The sequence below is a fragment of the Sinocyclocheilus rhinocerous genome, unplaced genomic scaffold (assembly GCF_001515625.1).
Source record: "Sinocyclocheilus rhinocerous isolate Xijiao unplaced genomic scaffold, SAMN03320098_v1.1 scaffold590, whole genome shotgun sequence".
In the NCBI taxonomy this organism is placed as follows: Eukaryota; Metazoa; Chordata; class Actinopteri; order Cypriniformes; family Cyprinidae; genus Sinocyclocheilus; species Sinocyclocheilus rhinocerous.
In genome coordinates, this window is record NW_015637177.1 from 472,582 (window position 1) to 495,904 (window position 23,323).

Below are 23,323 nucleotides of genomic sequence, written 5' to 3' on the forward strand. Positions count from 1 at the left end.
CAACGCGTAAAAAGACAGTACAAGTCATTATATTCCATAATTATGTCCCCACTGGATGCAATGAATGCCTCGTTTATAATGGGTTTTCATGTTTTTGAATCATCGCTCCGGCCTGACAGGGCATCATCACAATATGGCAAGGGGCGTAACATTTTCGTCACGCGCTTGATGTATTCGGCCAATCATAACGCACTGGATAGCTGGCCAATCACAGCACACCTCGCTTTTTCAGACCGATGAGCTTTGTAAAAATCGACACGTTTCAGAAAGGCGGGGCATAGAGGAGAAACAATAATGTACAGTATGTGGAAAATAATGTGTTTTTTTAACCTTAAACCGCATAAACACATTTCATTACACCAAATACACAAAATAATGTTCTTTTTAGCAACATCATATGACCCCTTTAATATTTTATGAGTTTTCATCATTTAGAGCGTTAATGTGTATAAGGCAGGAAACTAGATGGGGGTAAAATAAATACTGCATATGAGCTGACATTCTCTTCATTTGTGCTCATTAGGAATTTCCTAAATAATAACAATTGTGATGAATAATCATGATTTATATTTTCAGCAACAAAAAAAAATCATCAGTTTAACCATTACTGTGCAGCCCTAGCCAAAAGTGTATTATTATATTCCTCAAGGTTGGTAATTTTACTGTAAACATATTCTCTGTTTATAGGAGCGTCCGGGTGATGACCATTGGATCAAACTAGATCTCATGATCACTCCTCTCCTCCTCAACTATTGCCAGTGCAAGCATCTTTTGGGCCAGTACTATGAGGTTTTGGACCACTGCTCTTCTATAATCAACAAGTACGATGGTAAATATCAAAACAATTACAACACTCACATACCCCCAAGCCTAAATTCTTTATAACAACCCACTTTGTTCATTGATTACAAGTCTAGCTGTAATTACAGCTAGGCATATCAACGAAGCTTATTTGAACTTCTACAGTATTTTTAGGTTAATAAAAAGCTGCACTAGGATCATGTTCCTTACAAACAAGTCAAGGTTAACTAAAAATAATACTACTGTTTTTTTAAACAAGACTTAGTATGAGCGTGCTCCCACCATGAGTAGGATTTATCATTTGTATTACAGGTGCCCATACTCATTCTTTGTCTTTTTCACAGATAATGTGAAGGCGTATTTCAAACGAGGGAAAGCTCATGCAGCGGTATGGAACGAAGCAGAGGCAAGAGCTGACTTTGCCAAAGTGATTGAACTAGACCCATCACTTGAAACCTCAGTTGCAAAGGAGTTGAGGACAATGGAGGATCGCATTCGGGAAAAACAGAAAGAGGAGAAGGGACGCTACAAAAACCTTTTCAACTACAACAGCAAAGCCTCTGCTACAGCTTCCACGGTTAGTTCAGTCTTCTGTCTCAAAAACAGAATCTAAATGAGTGAATATTGATAAACAAAAGCTGCTCAGTTAAGTAATGTACTGTGCTGTTTTCCTCTCGTTTTAGGGCTGAAACAAAGATGAACGTCCAATTTTACATTTATAAGGACGCAGTTAGGCCACCGTCAAGTTGGAGCACATGCGCTCTTGATAAATTTATCACCTCCTCATGTTTCATTAGTAAATTGATACACCACTGAGGAGTGCATAGCTTTAAATGCACTTGAATTCATCCATTTATCCCTGGAGTAACCCATCATTTAATGAAAAGTGCTCATTTTCATTGAGTTGCTAATGGGATCTGCATCTCCTGTGAACCAGAAATGAGGTAAATACCAGCTTACTGTCTTGTTACCTTGTATATTCAGTATTTGGATGTAGCTGATAGAAATTGTCACAGATTGAACCCTGTTCCTTAAGGTCAGTGCTTTTTAACAAGAGCAGTCTGAACGAACCAAACTTGAAAGACAATCTGAAGATAAAATGCTAGTCTGGTTAAATAGGATTTCTTTGACTATATCCCCCTTTCCCTCAATTTTTATGTTAATCTTTTGTATTTATCGTGTTTATTCATTTTTATTGCTATTACCTTCATTGTCTTTATATGTATACATTTTTAATATTGAAAGAAAGGAAATTAGAAGGTCTATGAAATATGTAAGTGAAAGACACAATAATAACACTGTGATGGCACATGTAAAAGTATCCACTTCCCCATCATTGAAACTAAAAACATATATTCACTCACACTCTGTTGTTAATTAATGGAATTGTCAGTTATATCTGTATGTCACTACAAATAAATAACTATTTTCAAAATGCTTTTTAAATAGGTGTTGTTGCAACTATTCTGCATATGTTGTGACTGAAGCCAAATAAAGTTCTTTGAAAATCACTTTACAAAAGCAATTCTTGCATTCGGTGGAATTGAAAATCTGACAGTTTGTTTTGTTTTTGGTTTTTTTATTTAAATACAGAATTGCAAAAATTGGGCTTAAAAAAATTTATATGTTAATCACATTAACACTACATGAGGTGTACATTGGGGAGATAGCTATGCATGATGGACAAAGGTCAATAAGAAAGAGAAAGATGTGATGTAAATAGCTTGGCAAAGAGAAGGAGCATGTTTGAGAAACAGAACAATGAGGAGACAAGTACCAGAGGGAGGGTGTGTGTGTGGATGTTATGTGCGAGCACTTCGCTCTGTCTCTGCTAGACACTCCCTGACAAGAGCACGTGTGTGGATGATACCTGATGAAAGACAGAAACACATATCAGCCATTTCAAACAAGTAAACATTTATCCAAATAACAAGACTAAGTGCTAATGTGCAAAATGACTACTATAAGTAGTTTTGTTGTTTGACAGGCCATTTACTAATGAACCAGGTAGCACAGATTGTAAAATACTGTCTTTGGATGTATACAATAAATTGACACTAAAATAAGCATTACATATCAGGCATTATAAGTTACAACTTTAATTATTGAAGTTGCACTACCTATAAATTAACAATATAATTTAAAGAAATTACCTATAGTACAAGTAAGTGGCTTACTTGCACTGTAATTAATGGCTACTGGAATTATAAATATTCTGAACACTTTTTCTATATTAATTTTACTTCAGTGACAAGCACTACAACCTATTAAAGGTAGCTTAGTAAGAACGTCTTTGTGCTGACAAAAGAAACTTTGCAAGTCTGATCTCACACAGATCTGAAAACGCAGAAAACTATCACAACTGCCCTTAGGCTCACATTACTCCAGGGGGCTAAATGTGCTGCATGCACTTTATGCCAAAGGGTTTGGAGTACCTCTCTTCAGCCTCTCCATGGCACTTTTGCTGCCAGCATAGGTAGGACGAATTTCACGGCTCATCTCCTCAATGACGGAGAGCAGCTCACTATAGGTTGATCCCTGGGACACTTTAACAGGCTACAAAAAACAAGAGATGTCGGAGTAATATAAATCCTCTTTATGAGGTGTATCCTCATTCTTCAACACTGAAGTGAGCCTATGGGCGAGACTTCCGGTTCATTAGCTGCTATAGGAAAATAACAAGAAGAATTACAGCGTGCAGTAAATGGTAAAACTGTTTGCACTACAAACCAGTATGTTCATAAGACAATACATTAAAATAATATGGTATGACTGACCAATCTGCAATATCAAGCAGCAAAACGAGCGGTTTTGTTCAGCTAAAAATAACTGGAAGCGAATGAGACCTGAAGCAAGACCCATAAAATTTACAAATGGCTGCGCCCATTTTTACGGGAAGAATAAGGTGGATATATATAATGGAATTATAATATATATATAATATGCACACTACCAGTCAAAAGTTGGTAATAAGATTTTTTATACATGTTTTTGTATGAAGTCTCTTATGCTCACCAAGGCTGCATTTATTTAATCAAAAACTGCAAACAGTTACATTTTTAAATATTATAATTTAAAATAAGTTTACTATTTGAATATATTTTAAAATTGAATTTATTCCTGTGATGGCATAGCTGAATTTTCAGCTGTCGTTACGCCTTCTGATCCTTCAGAAATCTTTGTAATATGCTGATTTGGTGGTCAATTTTTATAAATTATTGGTGCTCTATTGATAATAATGGTTCTTAATATTAGTGTTTTTGTTGCTTAATATTTTGGTGAAAACAAAATCAGGATTCTCTGATGAACACAAAGTTCAAAAGAACAGCATTTATGTGAAATAGTAACGACATTTATAATATTACATACGTTTTCTGTCACTTTTGATCAATTTAATGCATCCTTGCTGAATAGAAGAGGTATTAATTTACCCCCCCCCATCTAATTGAAACCAAACTTACGAATAGTAGTGTATCACAGTTTTTACAAAAATATTCAGCAGCACAACTGTTTTCAACATTGATAATAATAAGAAATGTTTCTTAAGCAGCAAATCCATATATCAGAATGATTTCTGAAGAATCTTGTTACACTGAAGACTAGAGTAATGGCTGCTGAAAATTCAGCCTTGCCATCACAAGAATAAGTTACATTTTTAAAAAATTAAAATGTAACTTTTTTTATTTTAATGTTATATTTCAAAATATCACCATTTTTATTGTATGTTACTGTATTTTGATTAAATGTATGCATCATTGGTAAGCATAAGAAACAACTTTAAAAAAAAAAAAAAAAAACATCATTTCAAACTTCAAACAAACATTTCAAACCAGTAGTGTATTTATTACAAATAAAACAGACCCTTAGTGCATTTATCATCATAATGTCAAGTAAGCAAATTTATCTAAAAGCCCACTGTTATCAGAAAATTAACTTACTTGTATAAAGCCCATTGATGGTGGACCAAAGTCACTAAATGCTGGTCTAAAGTTAGAAGAGGAGGCCAGTGATGGAGATGAGCCACATGATCCTAAAACCAGAGAGCAAGAGGAAGACCAATCACAAATCAAGGAAATGTCAAAAGGCCAAACTCGACCAATGAGATCTCGCCACCCAGTGTTTGTATGAAAGGAAGTGAGGTAAAATACAGTCAATATTAGATGCACTGATGTGATGGCATGGCACACTCACAAATGAGTAGGAAAACAGTTAGCTTTTAAACGTAATCGCGATAGGGTACGGTTAGCAGCACAATATACCACATTAATGTAATGAGCGAGACAGATGGCTATGGCTCCTTTAACTCCTCCCCCTTTATCCGTGTCTCTGACCTCTTTTACAGTAAGTTCACTGACCCCTTTCTCCAGGATTAAAACGGAGCGTTTGAAAAGATGGACAAAAAATACCTCAAATGGAGAAAATATGAATGTAAAAAAGAAATGAATGAACAGAGAGAACAATGCAACTCACCTGGTGGAGTGTGGTTGGAGCCGGTGGGTGCGGGGGCGATCGGCTTGTAACTCATATTTACACCGCCGTCGACTGTAACCTCGCTTGATGAAAACTTTTTGCTTATCTTCTGAACGTAATCTCGTTGGGCTTTAGTATCTGAAGAAGGAACGTTGTTGACCTAATGGAAACACAAAGAGTAGATATACAGATACGTATACGAGGTGAGAGACATGGTAAAGGCTAACGGGCAGAAAAGACGGTCCCCTCTAAACTTAACCGGCTTCAAACCGTGCCTTATCCATTTAAATCGCCTGGAATTGACTGACTTTTTCTTTATTTTCAGCTAGGGCAAAACAAGGAGTCGTTTTATATAAATACTAAATATACTTGGTGTATTAAAGAGTGGAGGACGCCTGTAATGGTTTATGAAAGGTAAATTTAACTACCCAACTCTTCTTCCGCGAACTCGCTCGACAGCGACACGCGCTAAATATCCAACAAGCCGACAAATCAAACAAACAACAACAACCGTGAACACTTCGCGATACGCTGGCCAGTCAAAGACGGTTCCTGGTCGCCGGTTTACACTTGTTCGAGGAGGTTAACGAGGAATATAACGCATGGGAAGAGTTTCGTTGCGCGGAGGTGTCGGCTCTTCTCCTCTCTTCCTGCGCGTGCTAGCCTGCTATGTTATTTTCCCATGATACTCGGCAAAAAGAGTGACTGCGTCATCAGGCACGCGCCTTTGCCCTCTGTCTTCCACAATGAAGATTCCATTCTGGAATTTTCTTGTTGAGGTGTTTGGAGAGAGTGGACAACAATGAGCTGGGAAAGCATTTGGAAAGTGGATCATCTGAAGTCGTTTTGTGATAATGTTTAGTTGTTTATTTATAGAATGGCATATAATAATATGGCATAGAGAATAAAAATGGATAACAGGACAAAACCGAATTGTATTGTTTGTCAATCTGCAAGTAATCACTACTGGTGAGATGTACAGTACAATATACATTAAACAATGGAATGTGCAATCTACATAAAAAAACTATTAAAATATAGATGTTTATTGAACACTCTGACAGCTGTTTAAAGTGTTCTTTAATCAGGATGTTTTAGCTGTTGGGTGATTTCAGGTTTCTTTTATACGCTGGGTGAGATGGATCCATTGTAATCTTTTTATTGGTGCATTAGATGTGCCAAAGGGATATCAGTAGCCTACCTATGAGTCCTTTCTGTGCCATACTGATGGACACTGTTAGAACAATCTTCACAATGGCAGTTTAAAAACACTAAACTGCTGACTGGTTTTCGACTTTCCTTAATTGTCTGATGACGGGGAGTTTTTGATGAGCATTTCTGATGAGGTGGTCTGTATTGATTTGCCTTTTTTTTATGCAGCAAATAGGTACCTATGCATTTGCAGTTTGTAATGGCAATTTGTTTTCTGTTGATGCACTGGGAGTTTGGTCTGCAGGAAAACCAGTTGAAAACCACTTATGCATATGTACTTCAGTAGCCTAAATGTGACAGATTGTAGGAGTAGAGGCTATTTCACTGTCATCAATTTAAGCACCTCCCCCAGTCACATATAGACAGAAAGCACTTACATGCTGAAATCAGATCTGCTTCTAAATGATTAATGCTATGCGTACTGTAGAGTCCATTATTTGCAATCATATAGGCCTGTTTATTACTGGTTGCCAGAGAAATTGTTGTAACTTATACAGCATCATCTAGTAATATGTAGGGACATAGACAAAGTAAATACAGCTTGAGCTCATATTAATGTAAATTTAGGCCTACAGTAAATGTAAAGTACATTAGTCAGTGACTATTGATACACAAGACACAGAAGCCATTCATTCAAAGAACTGCTGCGTCACCTACCACATTTTCCACTTTGCCACTTGTTTTCATTGCCAAGATAATTTGTGCATTTTCATACTCGCTCCACATAAACAGAAGAATTACAACAATTTTGCTGATATGACATTTAACTTTCAGTTAACAGCAAAGAGAAAAACAGAAAGAGGTGTGATAAAACAATATAATTAGCACGTTTTAAAAGCATCTCAAGGCAAGAACAGCCACAAACAAAAAGTGGTATGATTTGTCAGTTACATGGCTACTTTGACATTTTTTTTGGGACTCGTGATGCCTCCTCTAATGGGACAGTCTAAAGCACTGACTGCATCAGAGCTGCTGATTCTGAAGTCAGTCCTTCATGCTGCATTTCACTGCTGTGCGGGACAGGGGAGCGTTTACTTTCGACTCCGCTTCAAAGCCATGGATCTTACAAACGATAAACTATCTTCCATCCGAAAGTGTCTTTTGGTAACTTTACTGCTCGTTTGTTCATTTCAACTGTCCCGATCAAAGCGAATATTCAAATGTCCTTCAGGATGCACTTGTACGACAGATTCAATCATTTGCGTCGGTTCGTCTCTCATCCCACGGACTATACCGAGTGACATCAACTCCCTGTAAGTGTGATATTGTTATATGTTCGCCTAACAATTTATTTGCGAAAATGTTTATAATTTTATCAAACATAGTGGGATATAGCCTGTATTTGTGTTTCGAAACTGAACGTGCATCGTAGTGTTTGGTACAAAACAACAAATTAAAGAAGTGGCGTAAGCTATATTTATTAATTTATTATATTTATTTTTTAGGAGTATTGTCAATTGCAGTTTCCCAGAAATCAAGGAGGCTATGTTCTCGCTCATGCCCTCACTGCAGTTACTGTAAGTGACTGCTGCATCACTTTTTATAAATGTACCTGTTTATCTGCATTATAAAACACTAACACTTTGAATCCAAGGCATTCTTTTTTATGCTGGTCATATTTATGTTTTAGAATTTTCTGGCATATTCTGGCATCTTTTCTCTTCTTAGTCTCCTTAGTTCTAATTCATTTTCTGAAATCAAGGAGGATGCATTCTCAGGGCTTCCTCATCTTGAGTATTTGTAAGTACTTGGACAGCTTTTATTGATTTAAATAAATGATCAAAAATGTTCACTTCTTTACAGTACTGATATATTTGTTGGATGCCTGGACCACTTTATCAAAATCCCTATTGGTTTAATATTGGCTATTGGTTGAAGTACTTTTTATAGCTATTTTGTCTTATTTTATTTCTCCAACCAGATTTATTGAAGGTAACAAGATTGGAGAGATAAACAAATATGCCTTCAGAGGACTTCGGGATGTTACACATCTGTAAGTATATGGCATACAGCGAGCAAAAGCTAGGTTGTATTTATTTAGACAGATTTCTGGTAGGCATCATTTAATTTAGTAGGCTAAGTAATATATATTTTTGTTTCAGATGGTCAGTACATTATGTGATATATTGGTGTTGTCTTGAATTGTATTATAAGGTACACTGTAAAGTCCCTAAACATCCTGACTTGTATAAATAACCAAATGGAAATGTAATATATTGCCATATGTCAAGAGGGATATTGTCATGTTTGTTACCTCTAAGGCGATATATAATTTTCACATACATGCATTCTCTGGGTAGATGAAGATAAGTTTATAAGTTTATAACATATATGAAATCCCCACAATACATTTGTTTATATGTTAATAATATCTATGATTTTATATGGTATTATATGCAGCAAGCATATATGTCAACAATATATATTTTACTGATATGTGCAACTTCTAAAAAACAATCTGTATGTTTATGTTTTTTTTTAATAAAAATTTAAAAAATACATTTCTATATTTTATTATTTATTAGTATATTCACTTATATATTCACAACAGGTATTGACAGGTTTTTAGGATGGATATACATGACATATATGTCCAAATGTTCCCATTTCTAATAGGTTTCATGTTTTTACTTCACGTGACAATATATTTATCATATGGAAATCTAATATATGTATGTACATTACATTTGTGTAAAGTCTTCTGTCCATTTGTATTAATTAATTTCCTCTCTGTTTTTACAGATCATTAGCGAACAACAATTTAAAAACACTACCCAGGGGTCTTTTTTCTGATCTACGCTCTTTGATTGAACTGTGAGTTTTTCAGTTCACTGTTTACAAATGTGCACATGCAATCAACATGCAGGACAACCACCTATGCTAAATAGCTGGGAAACAGTAATATTGCAGTCACATATGATTTTGTTTATTTGCAGAGTTTTTAGAGTGTTTTGATCATGTCATGTCTAATAAACAGAGATCTGCGTGGGAACATGTTCCATTGCGACTGTGAGACCATGTGGCTGATGCTGTGGTTGAAACGATCCAATGCCACGATCTCTAATGCTTACTGTGCCAGTCCATCTGGCATGAAGGGCGTCCTATTAAAGGATGTCCCAGAAAAACACAGCAAGTGTGTCTCCACAGGTAACTAAATTTCTGTTGCTTAGATATGTCAGATTTTATGTTGAATTTTTGCATTGATTGTCTTGATAAATGCAGTGAAAAGGTGTGACGAAAAAATATATGATTTGTTTACACTTGTTTAGTGACAATGAATTAATGTGCTTCCATATGTCTGGTTCTTTTTCCCTTCAGATTTTGTTCAGTACCAAATAGTGAATACTCAATCAATGTCAGCAGACATCTTCTCTCACAAAGATGATATATATGTTGCTATGTCAGTTCCAAATTCAGACAGCTGCATAATCATGGAATGGGATCACATTGAGACTAAATTCAGGCCTTTTGATAACATCACAGGTTTGACTCCATAATCATTTGTCATATGTCATAAAAATGAAAGAGTATAGATGATGATTTCATTTTTTAAATATATTATATTTCAGGTCGGTCTGTTGTTGGATGCCGGTCTGTTCTGATCAACGAGCAGGCATTTGTCATTGTCTCCCAACTCTTCGATGGCTCCCTCGTCTACAAATATGACCAAGCACAGAATAAGTTCACCAAATTTCAGGCAGTTGAAATGCTTAATGTGTCCAAGCCGAATGACATTGAAGTCTTCCAGATCGGAGATGACTGGTTCTTCCTAATTGTGGACAGTTCCAAAGCTGGAATGACAACTCTGTTTAAGTGGAATGAAACTGGTTTCTACCCATACCAGTTCCTTCATGAATGGTTTCGTGACACCGATGCAGAGTTTTTTTATTTAGATGGCAAATCTGTCCTCATACTCGTGAGCCGTTCCCAGGTTCCTGTTATCTACCAATGGAACAAGAGCACCCAGAAGTTTGTTCTCCATGATGAGATAGCAAATATGGACGACATTGTCAGCGTGAAGGCCTTTAGGATTAATGATGTTCCCTACCTTGCGCTCGCCTGCTACATCGGTGACTCAAAAGTCATGAAGTGGACGGGCAAACACTTTGAAGAAGTACAGGGCTTGCCTTCACGTGGCGCCACAGTATTACAGCCCATCAAGTTCAAAGACCTGCACTATTTGATTCTGAGCAGTGATTATTCTTTCTCCCAGATCTTTAGGTGGGATGAGGAAAACCAGAAATTTATCAAGTTCAGGGATGTGTATGTTCAGTGGCCACGCTCATTCACAGCACTGTCCACAGACCAGCGTGATTTTGTGCTGGCCACCAGCTTCAAAGGCAAAACCAAGGTTTTTGAACATATTTCAGTGGATTATAGCAAATGAGGCATATGCTGTTATTCGTTGCATCTGGGCAATTGCTAAAATAAAACTCTATTCTTCAATATATGTATGCAAGTAACCATAATATTTATGAATGTAATGTTTCGTCAACAAAAAGGCCAAAACCCAGTGCACATGCCTGTCTTCTGTCTTGCAAAAGCTATTTATGCAACATTTTCTATAAAGGTTTAAATAAATAATGCTCTGCTGCTTAATTTATTCAGACCTTGAAAATACCTGACTGTTTGATTATATCAGGGCCCTTTTAAATCATTTCTTTGTGATATATCAGGTTCACCAAAGGTGCTCCGGCTTCAATCCAAAAGACTGTGGACTTGTCAGCTTCAAGCTAATTTATCCTAATGAGCTGGTTTGACTATATGCAAGCATGTTTTTGGTGCTGAGTAGTGATATTGTTCAGTAGAGACCCTCAGTGTTATTGCCTTTGATGAATGAAAGCTTTAGAAATTGCGTTTTTTTATTATTCATGATTTTTTTTTTTAACAGAGGATGATCCTTTATTACTGTAGCTGGCCGAGGATTGTACTGGATGTACATTTGAAAATATATTATTGATAATAAATAAAACAGCATCTTCTATTCATTCATGTTTGTTTTTATTTACACACACACACATACACACACACACACACACACACACACACACACACATATATATATATATATGTATACATAGTTTCTAACAAGGAAGCCAGCTGGACTAATGGTTTAGCAGCCAGTTTAGCATTTTCTTCAGTGCATTACTGTTCCACATACTGTCAACATAAACACACACCATAATAAGAAAGAAGCACGTTAAAACTTACATTTCATGACACTCCTTGACAGTGAGAAACTGCTTATGTTCACAAAGATCACTTTACCAGCCAGTCAGCAACATCATTCTTTGTGACAGAGCACTTAGGTTTGATAAATAAGACCAGAGGAATAAGCACGTCACAAATGTAGCCATTTAAAGTAAGCACAGAAATTATGTATTTAGAGGCCTGTCTGTATGATTTTTTTTCTGCTGTGCATTATGTTCATGTTCTATTATTTACATTATGTGCGTATATGCTGTGTTATGTGAAATTATGGTGGACGTTTAAAATAACCTTGTATATTTTCAAACTAATTGAGACCATGTTTAATTTAATGCTGCTTAATTTATTCAGACCTTGAAAATACCTGACTGTTTGATTATATCAGGGCCCTTTTAAATCATTTCTTTGTGATATATCAGGTTCACCAAAGGTGCTCCGGCTTCAATCCAAAAGACTGTGGACTTGTCAGCTTCAAGCTAATTTATCCTAATGAGCTGGTTTGACTATATGCAAGCATGTTTTTGGTGCTGAGTAGTGATATTGTTCAGTAGAGACCCTCAGTGTTATTGCCTTTGATGAATGAAAGCTTTAGAAATTGCGTTTTTTTATTATTCATGATTTTTTTTTTTAACAGAGGATGATCCTTTATTACTGTAGCTGGCCGAGGATTGTACTGGATGTACATTTGAAAATATATTATTGATAATAAATAAAACAGCATCTTCTATTCATTCATGTTTGTTTTTATTTACACACACACACATACACACACACACACACACACACACACACACACATATATATATATATATGTATATATAGTTTCTAACAAGGAAGCCAGCTGGACTAATGGTTTAGCAGCCAGTTTAGCATTTTCTTCAGTGCATTACTGTTCCACATACTGTCAACATAAACACAGGACATAATAAGAAAGAAGCACGTTAAAACTTACATTTCATGACACTCCTTGACAGTGAGAAACTGCTTATGTTCACAAAGATCACTTTACCAGCCAGTCAGCAACATCATTCTTTGTGACAGAGCACTTAGGTTTGATAAATAAGACCAGAGGAATAAGCACGTCACAAATGTAGCCATTTAAAGTAAGCACAGAAATTATGTATTTAGAGGCCTGTCTGTATGATTTTTTTTCTGCTGTGCATTATGTTCATGTTCTATTATTTACATTATGTGCGTATATGCTGTGTTATGTGAAATTATGGTGGACGTTTAAAATAACCTTGTATATTTTCAAACTAATTGAGACCATGTTTAATTTAATTTTTTTTAATAGCAATATAAATTAGTTAATCGCACTTTAGTACAATAGAATACATTATATCTTATACACTGTGTAATTATAATCGAGTACAACAATAACATGTGAAATGTGTGATGTTTGAAATTCGTTGTAAGTTTGGGGGTGCGTTCAACAGCAATGTAAGAAGACTATTGCAGCAAAAATTCATTTGCAACAACAATTTATAGTTTTATTCGAGACCACAGGTTTATTATAATCGTATAACTTAACGTAAGAAGCTTCATTAAACATCTGTTATTATTCTTTGGCTTTTGTAGCACTGTCACTTCGCGTCCCTGTTTAAAAGCGACACGCTGCGGTTGGCCATCATCCCAGCCGGAAATGATGTACGACGTGATGTTGATGAAACCTGAAACGTGTAATCGTGTCATCCTCGTCGCAATACATGCTTACGACGTGACCGTTTTTGTAATTTACAGCTTTTTTTAGAAGAATATTCTCGGACCGAAAATGAATCCTTCCAGAAGAAGCGAAAGTGATTGGCAGGGTCTGGTGAATGAGGTAGGAAACGCAGACATGTTGATGCCTCGCGCTCATCTGCACTCTATGAATCATACTATCAGCACTGCACTATAGAGGATGCTCAAATTAACCATTTAATGTGGTTTTCAATGAATTTACCCAAATGACGTGTGTAAAATTTAAGGGCATGGTTTTCTAAATACGATCAGATTATTTTGCTGATTTACAGAGACGTGAAATCCTCTTACTGTAACCGTGTTGTGTTGTAATTTTCTCGAGACCGCTTGTTCTTATCGAATAGTATAGGTGACATGCATGTTATTACATCTTTAAATGCCTTGCATCATAATAAATAAAATGCAGAAGGTCTGACACGACATGATCAGTTGAGGGATTAACGTAAATCTTCATCCTTTTACGTCAAGATCCATGAACGGCGCTGAACTCAGATTGGACCTGGAATTGAAATCATTTTTAAAATAATGATTTTAAAATACAGTGGTGGATACAGGAATAATAAAGAAATATAAATAGTCGTCTGTATGTTTTCATTTAGGGAACTTTTAAACCCATAACAACTCAATAACAGGCTCCTATGGACTTTGAATGTGTTTACATAATCTTTTGAATAAATGCGCTTATATTGATCAAATTGTGAACTTTAATGTCCCTTCTCAAGTGCATTGACAAATTTAGAAATTTCAAAGGTTTGGTTGACCTTTTCAAAGGTTATATTAATTTAAAAGTAGGATTTAGTTCTTTACTTCCAACTTCCAAGGTGGCATGATGTCTTAATTCAGTAATAATAATATTAATAATAAGTACTGTAGTACTACTACAGTAGTACTACTACAGTAGTAGGGCTGAACGATTTTGGAAAATAATCTAATTGCGATTTTTTTTTACCAATATTGCGATTGCGATTTAATATGCAATTATTTTTTAAAGCTCTTTATGTTCTGTATTATTCAAAAAAGACAAGCTATAAATCATTGTATAGTATGACCAACACGCTATTAGATAGATTAAACATAGCTAAATGTTCTTTTCTGTAGGCCAGGCCTATATGTTACGATGAAATTAGGTGATGCATAAATTGATATGAATGACATTTTTATTGAACAACTACAATCACAGTATATTGACTGATTTGTTGAACTTCCAACCTTGTAAGCATGTAATAATTATGACAACATAAAGCACTGACAAATAAGCCTGGTGTAAACATTGATATGAAAGTCAGTAACAAATCACACAAACTAAAGTAGATTGCAGAAATCTAAAAACAAATCTGTTGCTTAACCTCTACTTTAGGTAATTCAAAGTCACTGTAATAAACATACAGTATGTAAACGTGGACTGCACTAAACACTGTCTGTTAACTTTAGACCATGTGGTTGTCAAACTTTTTTGGTCGCGCCCCCCTTTAAACCTATAAAAAAAATCTGAACATTAAGAAAAATTAATGCTTTTTTAATTTAAAAAACCTACAGGGAAAAAAACACCTGCATCACTTGAAACATTGAAAAATAGCATAGCTATTAATAATAACTGTTATTATTACTTTCTCTCGCCTTACTTTGATGTCATACACCGATCGATCTTCAAGTAGAACAAACCTCTTTACTCTCGCGTGTCACGTGACCGTGTAATTGCAGCCTCTGCGATTGAAAAATCGCGTTTTTTCATATCGCGATATTATCGCAAATGCAATTAATCATTCAGCCCTAATAAGTAGGCCTAATACATAATCTAACTTCAGCAAAGGCTAAAGCCACTAAAATCAAGATGTAGAATTAATGTAAATTGAAATCATATTTCTTATTTTTGGCCTTCAACTAATGTTTTATTAACTTACAGAACACACAGTTCCTAGAACATCTGGAATAACCAAAATTAATAAAGATGAGTGAATAAATTAAAGGAGTAAATTATGGGTAATTATTGTATTCTATTGACATTTCTGGTTTCTATGAAAAGTTCTCAAATGCAGAAACTTCTAAGCATTTTAGCAAAAGTGCCAATAGAAATATTTTCACTTACATGGGAAAAATGTAAATATTATCTTGGAAGAGACTTTGGTAACACTTTATTTTAAGGTGTCCTTGTTACACATATTGCATGTGCTTACTATTATAATAACAATTAATTATGCATAATTACATGCAAGTAACCCTAAGCCAAACCCTATCCATATAGTAAGTACATGTAGTTAAATAATATTACTCAGTACTTAAATCAAATGTATAATTACACTGTAACCAGGACACCTTAAAGTAAAGTGTAACCAAGACTTATGAGTCGGAGGCCTTTGAGTAAAAAGGTTAGGTGATTTTGCTAAAAAAAACAATGCAAGAACCCACTTTGATCATTGCCTCTTCTGGCAGTGGTGACTAAATGCGTTGAATTGAAGCATTAACAACACTGTTGTTTTCTTTGTGTGCCTAGTTCCTGGTATGCAAGAGAAAGCTGGAGAGTAAGAAGGAGGCACTGCTGATCTTATCAAAAGAACTGGACACCTGCCAGCAGGAAAGGGATCAGTTTAAACTGATGGCAAACCAGCTCCGTGAACGCCACCAAGGGCTCAAGAAAAAGTACAGAGAGCTTATAGTATGTATTTATATTCTAAATGAATTAAACACTCATGTAGAAGTATGAGGTATTGTTATTATAATGACGTATATTTAAAAGATTTTTTTTTCATTAATAGGATGGCGACCCTTCTCTGCCTCCTGAAAAAAGAAACCAAGTATGTCTGTGCTTAACACCTATTTAAATATGCTTAACTATACTCTGTTATATACTGTATGTATAAAACTACAGATCTGAAATCTAAATGTGTAGTTTGTGAAATGGTCAACCCAGTACTCCTGATTATCATTTGGTGTTATTCATTGTTTTTAACTTGCCACAGGTCAATCTGGCCCAGTTACTGAGAGACTCACGAGAACAGAACAAACAGCTGAGCGAGGAGATGAAAGAACTGAAGCAACGTTTAGCGGAGGTGCAGGGCGATAACAAGGTATGGGTTCCACTCTGCACAGAGGTGATTACTTTGCATGACTCAGTCCCATGCAGATGTTTGCAAGGTCAAATATGTAATCAAACACATTGATCACAGTTCATATATTGTGGTATATCTGCATTCTTTCCATCCCACAGCTGCTGAGGATGACCATCGCAAAGCAGCGTCTAGGGGACGAAGAGGTGGGGACTCGTCACTTTCCAGCCCATGAGAGAGAAGATCTTGTTCAGCAGTTAGAAAGAGCTCGAGAGCAGGTGCATTGCTCTTGGCGTTCCACACATTTTAGTTCTCAAGAATATCACTGTGTGTCATGTCTCACAGTTTTTGTAGACACTGGTGTCATAGAAAAACAAAACACTGATACAATAGTTGAGTAAAAAAGCAATATCTGTCCTGTGTCATAACCCTATGGTGTTGCAGAATGAAGCACTGGAGCAAAGCTTAAAGGCTGCCACGGATGAATTACAGGACGTGAGAGCAGAGCGTAATGTCTATCAGGAGAAAGCTCACAGACTAAACCTGGAAATTAACCACATCTTGGGAAGCCACGAGAATCGCATTCTGGATATTGATGCTCTGTGTATGGAGAACAGGTCAGTGTTGCCATGTTCAGGATCTACACACCTACACATTTAGCATCTACTGCTGCGGTAGCAGGAGGTAAACACACACACACACACGTTTGTTTTTGTGAATTGTAGGGACTTTCCATAGACGTCTATTAATTTTTTACTGACCAAACAATATTTTCTATCCCCTAACCCTAAACCTACCCCTTACAGAAAATCTGTTTGCATTGTTACACTTTCAGATAAACATCATTTACTATTTGTAATAATTTTTTCCCCTCGTGGGGACCACAATGTAAAAAATGTCAGGTTTTACTGTCCTTGTGGGCACACAATGTAGCATAAACAAGTACACACACACACACACTAATTAACATATATGCAGAGATTTATTATTTTAGTACACATAAATCACATTCTGATTCCAAAATAACTGCTATTTTACACTGAACAAAATTATAAACGCAACACTTGTTTTTGCCCCCATTTTCAACTCAACTCAAAGATCTAAGACTTTTTCTATTTACACAAAAGGCCTATGAAGGAGATGTGTTGCACTGCGTGAGGCAAATGGTGGTCACACCAGATACTGACTGGGTTTCGGACCCCCCCGGACCCCCCAATACAGTAAAACTGCACATTTTAGAGTGGCCTTTTATTGTGGCCAGCCTAAGGCACACCTGTGCAATAATCATGCTGTCTAATCAGCATCTTGATATGCCACACCTGTGAGGTGGATGGATTATCTCGGCAAAGGAGAAGTGCTCACTAACACAGATTTAGACAGATTTGTAAACAATATTTGAGAGAAATAGGCCTTTTGTGTACATAGAAAAAGTCTTAGATCTTTGAGTTCAGCTAATGAAAAATGGGGGCAAAAACAAAAGTGTTGCGTTTATAATTTTGTTCAGTGTAGTATTATTGATATATAGTACTATTATAGTTTTGTTAATATTTTGATATTCTGGTTTGATTTAAAATGTAAAGCATTTTTATTTATTTTTTAAAATATTGTCTATATAGTTTTTATTATTTTGGTTTTAGTTATTATTTTAGTACTTAATGTTAAAATAAAATAAAATGATAAATGATGCATTGGCAACTAGCTGACATCAAATAACTTTAGAATATCCATTTATATTATTTCAGTTGGTTTTCCGCACAGGCAGTATATTTTCAATGTAACAATAGGAAGAAAACCCCAGTAACATGACTTAAGAATGCCATTTTGATTATTTACATGGTTAAAGGATATTTATATAAGAAAGCAAATGTGACTAGGACATGATCAGGTTTGTGGTGAGACTGACCTCTGCTGGTCTGGTGGGGACATTACAGGCATTGATATGGCCGTTTTAACATGTCCAGTTGGTTTTGTTGGTGCCTAAATATTATCAACAGTGCTATTTAGCTAGTCATTTTGTGGGTTATCTGTATATCATATTAAAGTCTTCAAAAGATATATATTTTTTAAGATATCTGCATGAGCGGCTGATGCAGCTTCAGGAGGAGGTCACCCTCCTCAAATCAAACGTCATGAAGTACAAGGTATTTATTACACATACAACCAAATTTATATGTACACAAAATATTTATTCACTTTAGTTATGTATAAGTTCATTGTTGGGCATATGCCAATGTGTTTTATTTCAGAGTGCTTTGGAAAGCAAGAAGAACTGTAAAGTCTATGGCAAGTCCAACAGCAGTGCTCTGACAGGAGTCCTCTCTGCTAAACAAGGTACCACACAAGACTTCTACAGAATCCAGACAGTAACAATTCCGTGCTTTACCAGTTTTCTTCTTTAATTAATATACAATTCTTTGAAAGAAAAATCCTCAGAAGCTAAGTTACAGCTAATATATTTCCAGTACAAGAGCTGCTGCTGTCAGAGGAGAATGGCTGCAGTCTCCCGGTCACTTCGCAGTCCATCAGTGACCTGAAGTCCCTGGCCACTGCTCTGCTGGAGACCATTCATGAGAAGAACATGGTCATTCAGCATCAACGGCAAACCAACAAGTATGTTACATCGTGACAACTGTCATCTCATTTTCTGTGCTGGAAAGCACCTAAGATACAGTGTTACTTTCGAATGGTTTATTTATATGCTATTATAGTTTTCATTAACCTCTTAACTGTCACGTGTCCCCCCCAGTGGGACGCCTAAGTTTACTTCACTATAATGCAAATAAATCCTAATCTAATCATGACAAACTATATATCATTGGAAAGGTCTAAGACTCTTAAATAGATATTTTACCACTGTTTTACACGTTACAAATTATGTAGGAAAAGTAATAGATTATTTTATGACTAGAGGGGACCTCAAAAATCTACATAATAACAGGAGTTCTGACCTTTGTCACAAAAAGTCTTTCTTTGTTGTTATATATCAATTGAAAGCTTAAAATCTCAAAATTCATCCTTTGAGAACCATTTTAAAATCAGACATTGCATTACCGTGGAAATGGTACATCAAAGTCATATTACAAATGTTTTCATTCATGAATTATAAAAATTTGGATAGTGCACTTTCACGTCTTTGTTCAAAAATGGGAGTGACAGTTAAAGGGTTAATATTTTAAATCTTCAGTTTTCATTTTTAAATTTTGTTGTAAAATGTGCATTTTATTTTTATCAGTGTATTTTTTTTATATGTTACTATTTTTATTTTTATCAATGTATTTTTTAAATGTCACTATTTAGGTTTAATATATTTGTATTATTTCAGTTTTAGTTCTTATTTATTTCTAGCTTGTAATTTTAGTGCTTCAGCTTAATTTAATTACCGAGGCAAAATTTAACATTCTTTAGTTTTTTAATATTATTTTTTGTATTTTATTTTATTATGGCTTTATTTAAATTAACAACAGTTGTTTTAATGGTTTTTGTTAATTATAATAATCCTGCCAAGATGCAAGTTAATGATGCCATAGCATTCTTATTTTTACAGAATTATGGAAGAATATTCTGGACAATTTTCAAAAGGAATTGCGATTCCATTTGAGTTTTGGCAGGTTACATGCGTGGTGCAGAGAGAGTGAAAAAGCAGACAAGCATCGTGACAACTGTCATCTCATTTTCTGTGCTGGAAAGCACCTAAGATACAGTGTTACTTTCGAATGGTTTATTTATATGCTATTATAGTTTTCATTAACCTCTTAACTGTCACGTGTCCCCCCCAGTGGGACGCCTAAGTTTACTTCACTATAATGCAAATAAATCCTAATCTAATCATGACAAACTATATATCATTGGAAAGGTCTAAGACTCTTAAATAGATATTTTACCACTGTTTTACACGTTACAAATTATGTAGGAAAAGTAATAGATTATTTTATGACTAGAGGGGACCTCAAAAATCTACATAATAACAGGAGTTCTGACCTTTGTCACAAAAAGTCTTTCTTTGTTGTTATATATCAATTGAAAGCTTAAAATCTCAAAATTCATCCTTTGAGAACCATTTTAAAATCAGACATTGCATTACCGTGGAAATGGTACATCAAAGTCATATTACAAATGTTTTCATTCATGAATTATAAAAATTTGGATAGTGCACTTTCACGTCTTTGTTCAAAAATGGGAGTGACAGTTAAAGGGTTAATATTTTAAATCTTCAGTTTTCATTTTTAAATTTTGTTGTAAAATGTGCATTTTATTTTTATCAGTGTATTTTTTTTATATGTTACTATTTTTATTTTTATCAATGTATTTTTTAAATGTCACTATTTAGGTTTAATATATTTGTATTATTTCAGTTTTAGTTCTTATTTATTTCTAGCTTGTAATTTTAGTGCTTCAGCTTAATTTAATTACCGAGGCAAAATTTAACATTCTTTAGTTTTTTAATATTATTTTTTGTATTTTATTTTATTATGGCTTTATTTAAATTAACAACAGTTGTTTTAATGGTTTTTGTTAATTATAATAATCCTGCCAAGATGCAAGTTAATGATGCCATAGCATTCTTATTTTTACAGAATTATGGAAGAATATTCTGGACAATTTTCAAAAGGAATTGCGATTCCATTTGAGTTTTGGCAGGTTACATGCGTGGTGCAGAGAGAGTGAAAAAGCAGACAAGGTAATTAATATTGCTATTTAAATATGACAGGCTCATAACTCGTCAGATATGGGAAATACAGTTGCAAATGGACTTCTTTTTCATTTCAAATTTGGCAGCCACTGTGCGTTCACGAAAGCGAAAATGCAAACGGTAATGCAAGATTTGCAATTGCGTTTGGATTATGTCACAATTAATGCGTCCAGATATGGAAAACGCAATTAAAAATACAATTTGCAATTCCTTTTGAAAATTGTCCAGAATATCCTTCCATACTGAATAGTGTTAAAAAGTGAAATGTAGCTGTTGGTTTGCATATATTTAAACAGGATCCTGGGTAACCGGGTTGCAGAACTTGAAAGAAAGTTGAAAACATTAGAGGTGTCTGGGTTGTGGAGTCTGCCAGGTAAACATCATATTCTATGCAGTTGCTTTTTTTTTTCTTAATTTTGATTATTTGATTGTAGTTTGGTGTTTTAATGTTTGCTCTAATACACTTTACATTTGTGTAATTGGTGTTTCTTTGTAACATAATATAGTTTGTCTTGCTTATTTCAATTTTTAAATGACTTTCAATTGCTCTCCCATTTCTGCTTTTCACTCTTTCTTCTCACCCTCTCTGGAGGCATCACCTACAATGTGTCTCTCGGACTAGGGAGTATGTTTTTTTAAATTTTTTTATTCAATATAGTTTTTTGCCTTTTATATGTTTCTGCACTTTTTTCAAACCAATTCTACCTCTGTTACCCTTGTTGTTAACTTGACAAGATAACTTCCATTTGTTGTTATAGTTGTGTATATATTGACTTGAACTTTTTTACAGGAAGGAAAGCCGTTATTGTCCTGAGTGACTCTCAGCATGTCCAGCCCACCACAGAACAGTCAGTCCATCTGACACCAGAGTCAATGGGTGAGTTACTACCTAGTGAACACTAATTGACACTTTACATCTATACAGTACACTTTTAAGTCTCATGACCTCTTTAAACATTACAGGCACAAATCCAAATGCTTTTTTTAAAAATTATTAGTTATTATTAATTTTGTAATAATCATAGACCTAACCCTAAGTTTGCATATGGAAAATACTTTGATGCGTAAATTCAAGACAAGAGAAGCTTACACACATAATCATAAAAATGTCCTTACAAAATTCTTACATTCAGAGGCCAAAAAGTGAAAGAAAAGTGCCACATTGTTAAAAGTTTTTAAATGTCACCACATAAATTCATGTTTATATTTTTTCTCCGAATTAGTAGAATCGGTATTATGAAAATTTGATTTGCATACAGCTACACACAACTTTGCCTGTCGAATATTAAAAATCAAATGAACAGGCATGTCCATGTCCTTCATGCGAGTCAACGGTTCCTGTTAAGCTCCACACAGGATCTCATCCTGGCACTTCCCCTAATTGCAGATTCAATTATTAGATCTAATATTAACATTCTTCTACATTTTTTTTACATTTGCCATGTTTATACTGTCAGACTAACACCTTCTACCTCAAAAGTTCACATTTAATTCATTGCTACTTGTTGTTTCTTTGTAATCGTTTGTGATATTTACTAGCAATTTCTGATGGAAAATTGTTTCTACACCAATGTTTTTTTTAGTGTATATACCCGAAAACATTCATCTGTGTGCTGCTAACATTCATAGACATCCAAAGCTACTACTGCATAGTGCATACCAATAACATTCGGAGGAATATCAAATACATAACTCAAAATTGTTGTCGTTATATATCTACATTTCAGAAAATTGCAGAATCACAAAAAAAAAAAAAATCAACATTTTCAAATGCATACTTTGGGAACATGATCTAAAAATGGAAAACCTCATAGGAGTAAAACCGCTCATATTATATTTTGATTAAAGGGGTCCTATTATGCTCTTTTACAAAGTCTTGATTTTGTTTTGGGGGTGTACTAGAACATGCTCTCATGCTTGGTGGTTCGAAAAACGGCTTTCAGTTCCGGCTTTGATGAAGGTGATTGGTTAGCTGTCCCAATGCGTTGTGATTGGCCAACAGCTTAGACGGTGTTTCAGTACTGCCACGCCCCTTGCTCCGTCTTTCAACAAAAGCTTTTTGGCGAATCCGGCAGGCACTGTACTCCCTCCTGTTGTGGAAGCTGTCCTCAGTAAAATGCGCAGCACACAATAGCAAATTGGGGTTATAATGCTCAGG

At 35.1% G+C, this 23,323-nt stretch overlaps 4 protein-coding genes across 8 annotated transcripts in view; 3 read left to right on the forward strand and 1 right to left on the reverse strand.

Annotated features, from left to right (window-relative positions):
* aip (aryl hydrocarbon receptor interacting protein) overlaps window positions 1-2,166 on the forward strand; it is a 6,153-nt gene extending 3,987 nt beyond the window's left edge. The window contains exons 5-7 of the mRNA XM_016563798.1: window positions 688-829; window positions 1,146-1,378; window positions 1,485-2,166. Coding sequence (XP_016419284.1) covers window positions 688-829; window positions 1,146-1,378; window positions 1,485-1,490 — 381 coding nt within the window. The 3' untranslated portion in view covers window positions 1,491-2,166. The remainder of the gene's footprint in view (window positions 1-687; window positions 830-1,145; window positions 1,379-1,484) is intronic.
* A 216-nt stretch (window positions 2,167-2,382) lies between these two features.
* Window positions 2,383-5,997, reverse strand: LOC107748829 (cyclin-dependent kinase 2-associated protein 2-like). 2 transcript variants are annotated; one of them, XM_016563800.1, is made up of 6 exons: window positions 5,876-5,914; window positions 5,700-5,762; window positions 5,272-5,431; window positions 4,740-4,831; window positions 3,237-3,357; window positions 2,383-2,671 (listed from the first exon to the last, which is right to left on the reverse strand). In XM_016563800.1, the coding sequence occupies exons 3-6, from the start codon at window positions 5,324-5,326 to the stop codon at window positions 2,604-2,606; spliced, it is 336 nt and encodes a 111-aa protein (XP_016419286.1). In that variant the 5' UTR covers window positions 5,327-5,431; window positions 5,700-5,762; window positions 5,876-5,914; the 3' UTR covers window positions 2,383-2,603. The 2 variants fall into 2 exon arrangements, with proteins under 2 accessions (XP_016419286.1, XP_016419285.1); XM_016563799.1 differs by having other exon boundaries at window positions 5,705-5,997.
* A 1,494-nt stretch (window positions 5,998-7,491) lies between these two features.
* On the forward strand, window positions 7,492-11,439 carry lgi2b (leucine-rich repeat LGI family, member 2b). The gene is made up of 8 exons (XM_016563797.1): window positions 7,492-7,736; window positions 7,929-8,000; window positions 8,152-8,223; window positions 8,405-8,476; window positions 9,226-9,297; window positions 9,461-9,630; window positions 9,802-9,966; window positions 10,053-11,439. The coding sequence occupies exons 1-8, from the start codon at window positions 7,540-7,542 to the stop codon at window positions 10,868-10,870; spliced, it is 1,638 nt and encodes a 545-aa protein (XP_016419283.1). The 5' UTR covers window positions 7,492-7,539; the 3' UTR covers window positions 10,871-11,439.
* Window positions 11,440-13,302: 1,863 nt separating this feature from the next.
* The window catches only part of ccdc149b (coiled-coil domain containing 149b), an 11,371-nt gene continuing 1,350 nt past the window's right edge, over window positions 13,303-23,323 (forward strand). For 2 of the 4 annotated variants that reach the window (XM_016563792.1, XM_016563794.1), the window contains exons 1-12: window positions 13,303-13,513; window positions 15,923-16,084; window positions 16,185-16,223; window positions 16,389-16,496; window positions 16,637-16,753; window positions 16,920-17,092; window positions 18,544-18,616; window positions 18,722-18,806; window positions 18,938-19,085; window positions 21,462-21,538; window positions 21,758-21,790; window positions 21,956-22,042. In XM_016563792.1, coding sequence (XP_016419278.1) covers window positions 13,463-13,513; window positions 15,923-16,084; window positions 16,185-16,223; window positions 16,389-16,496; window positions 16,637-16,753; window positions 16,920-17,092; window positions 18,544-18,616; window positions 18,722-18,806; window positions 18,938-19,085; window positions 21,462-21,538; window positions 21,758-21,790; window positions 21,956-22,042 — 1,153 coding nt within the window. In that variant the 5' untranslated portion in view covers window positions 13,303-13,462. The remainder of the gene's footprint in view (window positions 13,514-15,922; window positions 16,085-16,184; window positions 16,224-16,388; window positions 16,497-16,636; window positions 16,754-16,919; window positions 17,093-18,543; window positions 18,617-18,721; window positions 18,807-18,937; window positions 19,086-21,461; window positions 21,539-21,757; window positions 21,791-21,955; window positions 22,043-23,323) is intronic. The other 2 variants (XM_016563795.1, XM_016563796.1) reach the window with 2 other exon arrangements.

Coding starts and splice junctions, on each gene's coding strand:
- LOC107748829 (XM_016563799.1), bottom strand. CDS start 5,326: ATGAGTTACAAGCCGATCGCCCCCGCACCCACCGGCTCCAACCACACT. Junction 3,358..4,739: donor CATCAATGGGCTTTATACAA/GTAAGTTAATTT, acceptor TGTTTTTTGTAG/CCTGTTAAAGTGTCCCAGGG. Junction 2,672..3,236: donor CATGGAGAGGCTGAAGAGAG/GTACTCCAAACC, acceptor GTCTTTCATCAG/GTATCATCCACACACGTGCT.
- lgi2b (XM_016563797.1), top strand. CDS start 7,540: ATGGATCTTACAAACGATAAACTATCTTCCATCCGAAAGTGTCTTTTG. Junction 8,477..9,225: donor CTTCGGGATGTTACACATCT/GTAAGTATATGG, acceptor CTGTTTTTACAG/ATCATTAGCGAACAACAATT. Junction 9,967..10,052: donor GCCTTTTGATAACATCACAG/GTTTGACTCCAT, acceptor ATTATATTTCAG/GTCGGTCTGTTGTTGGATGC.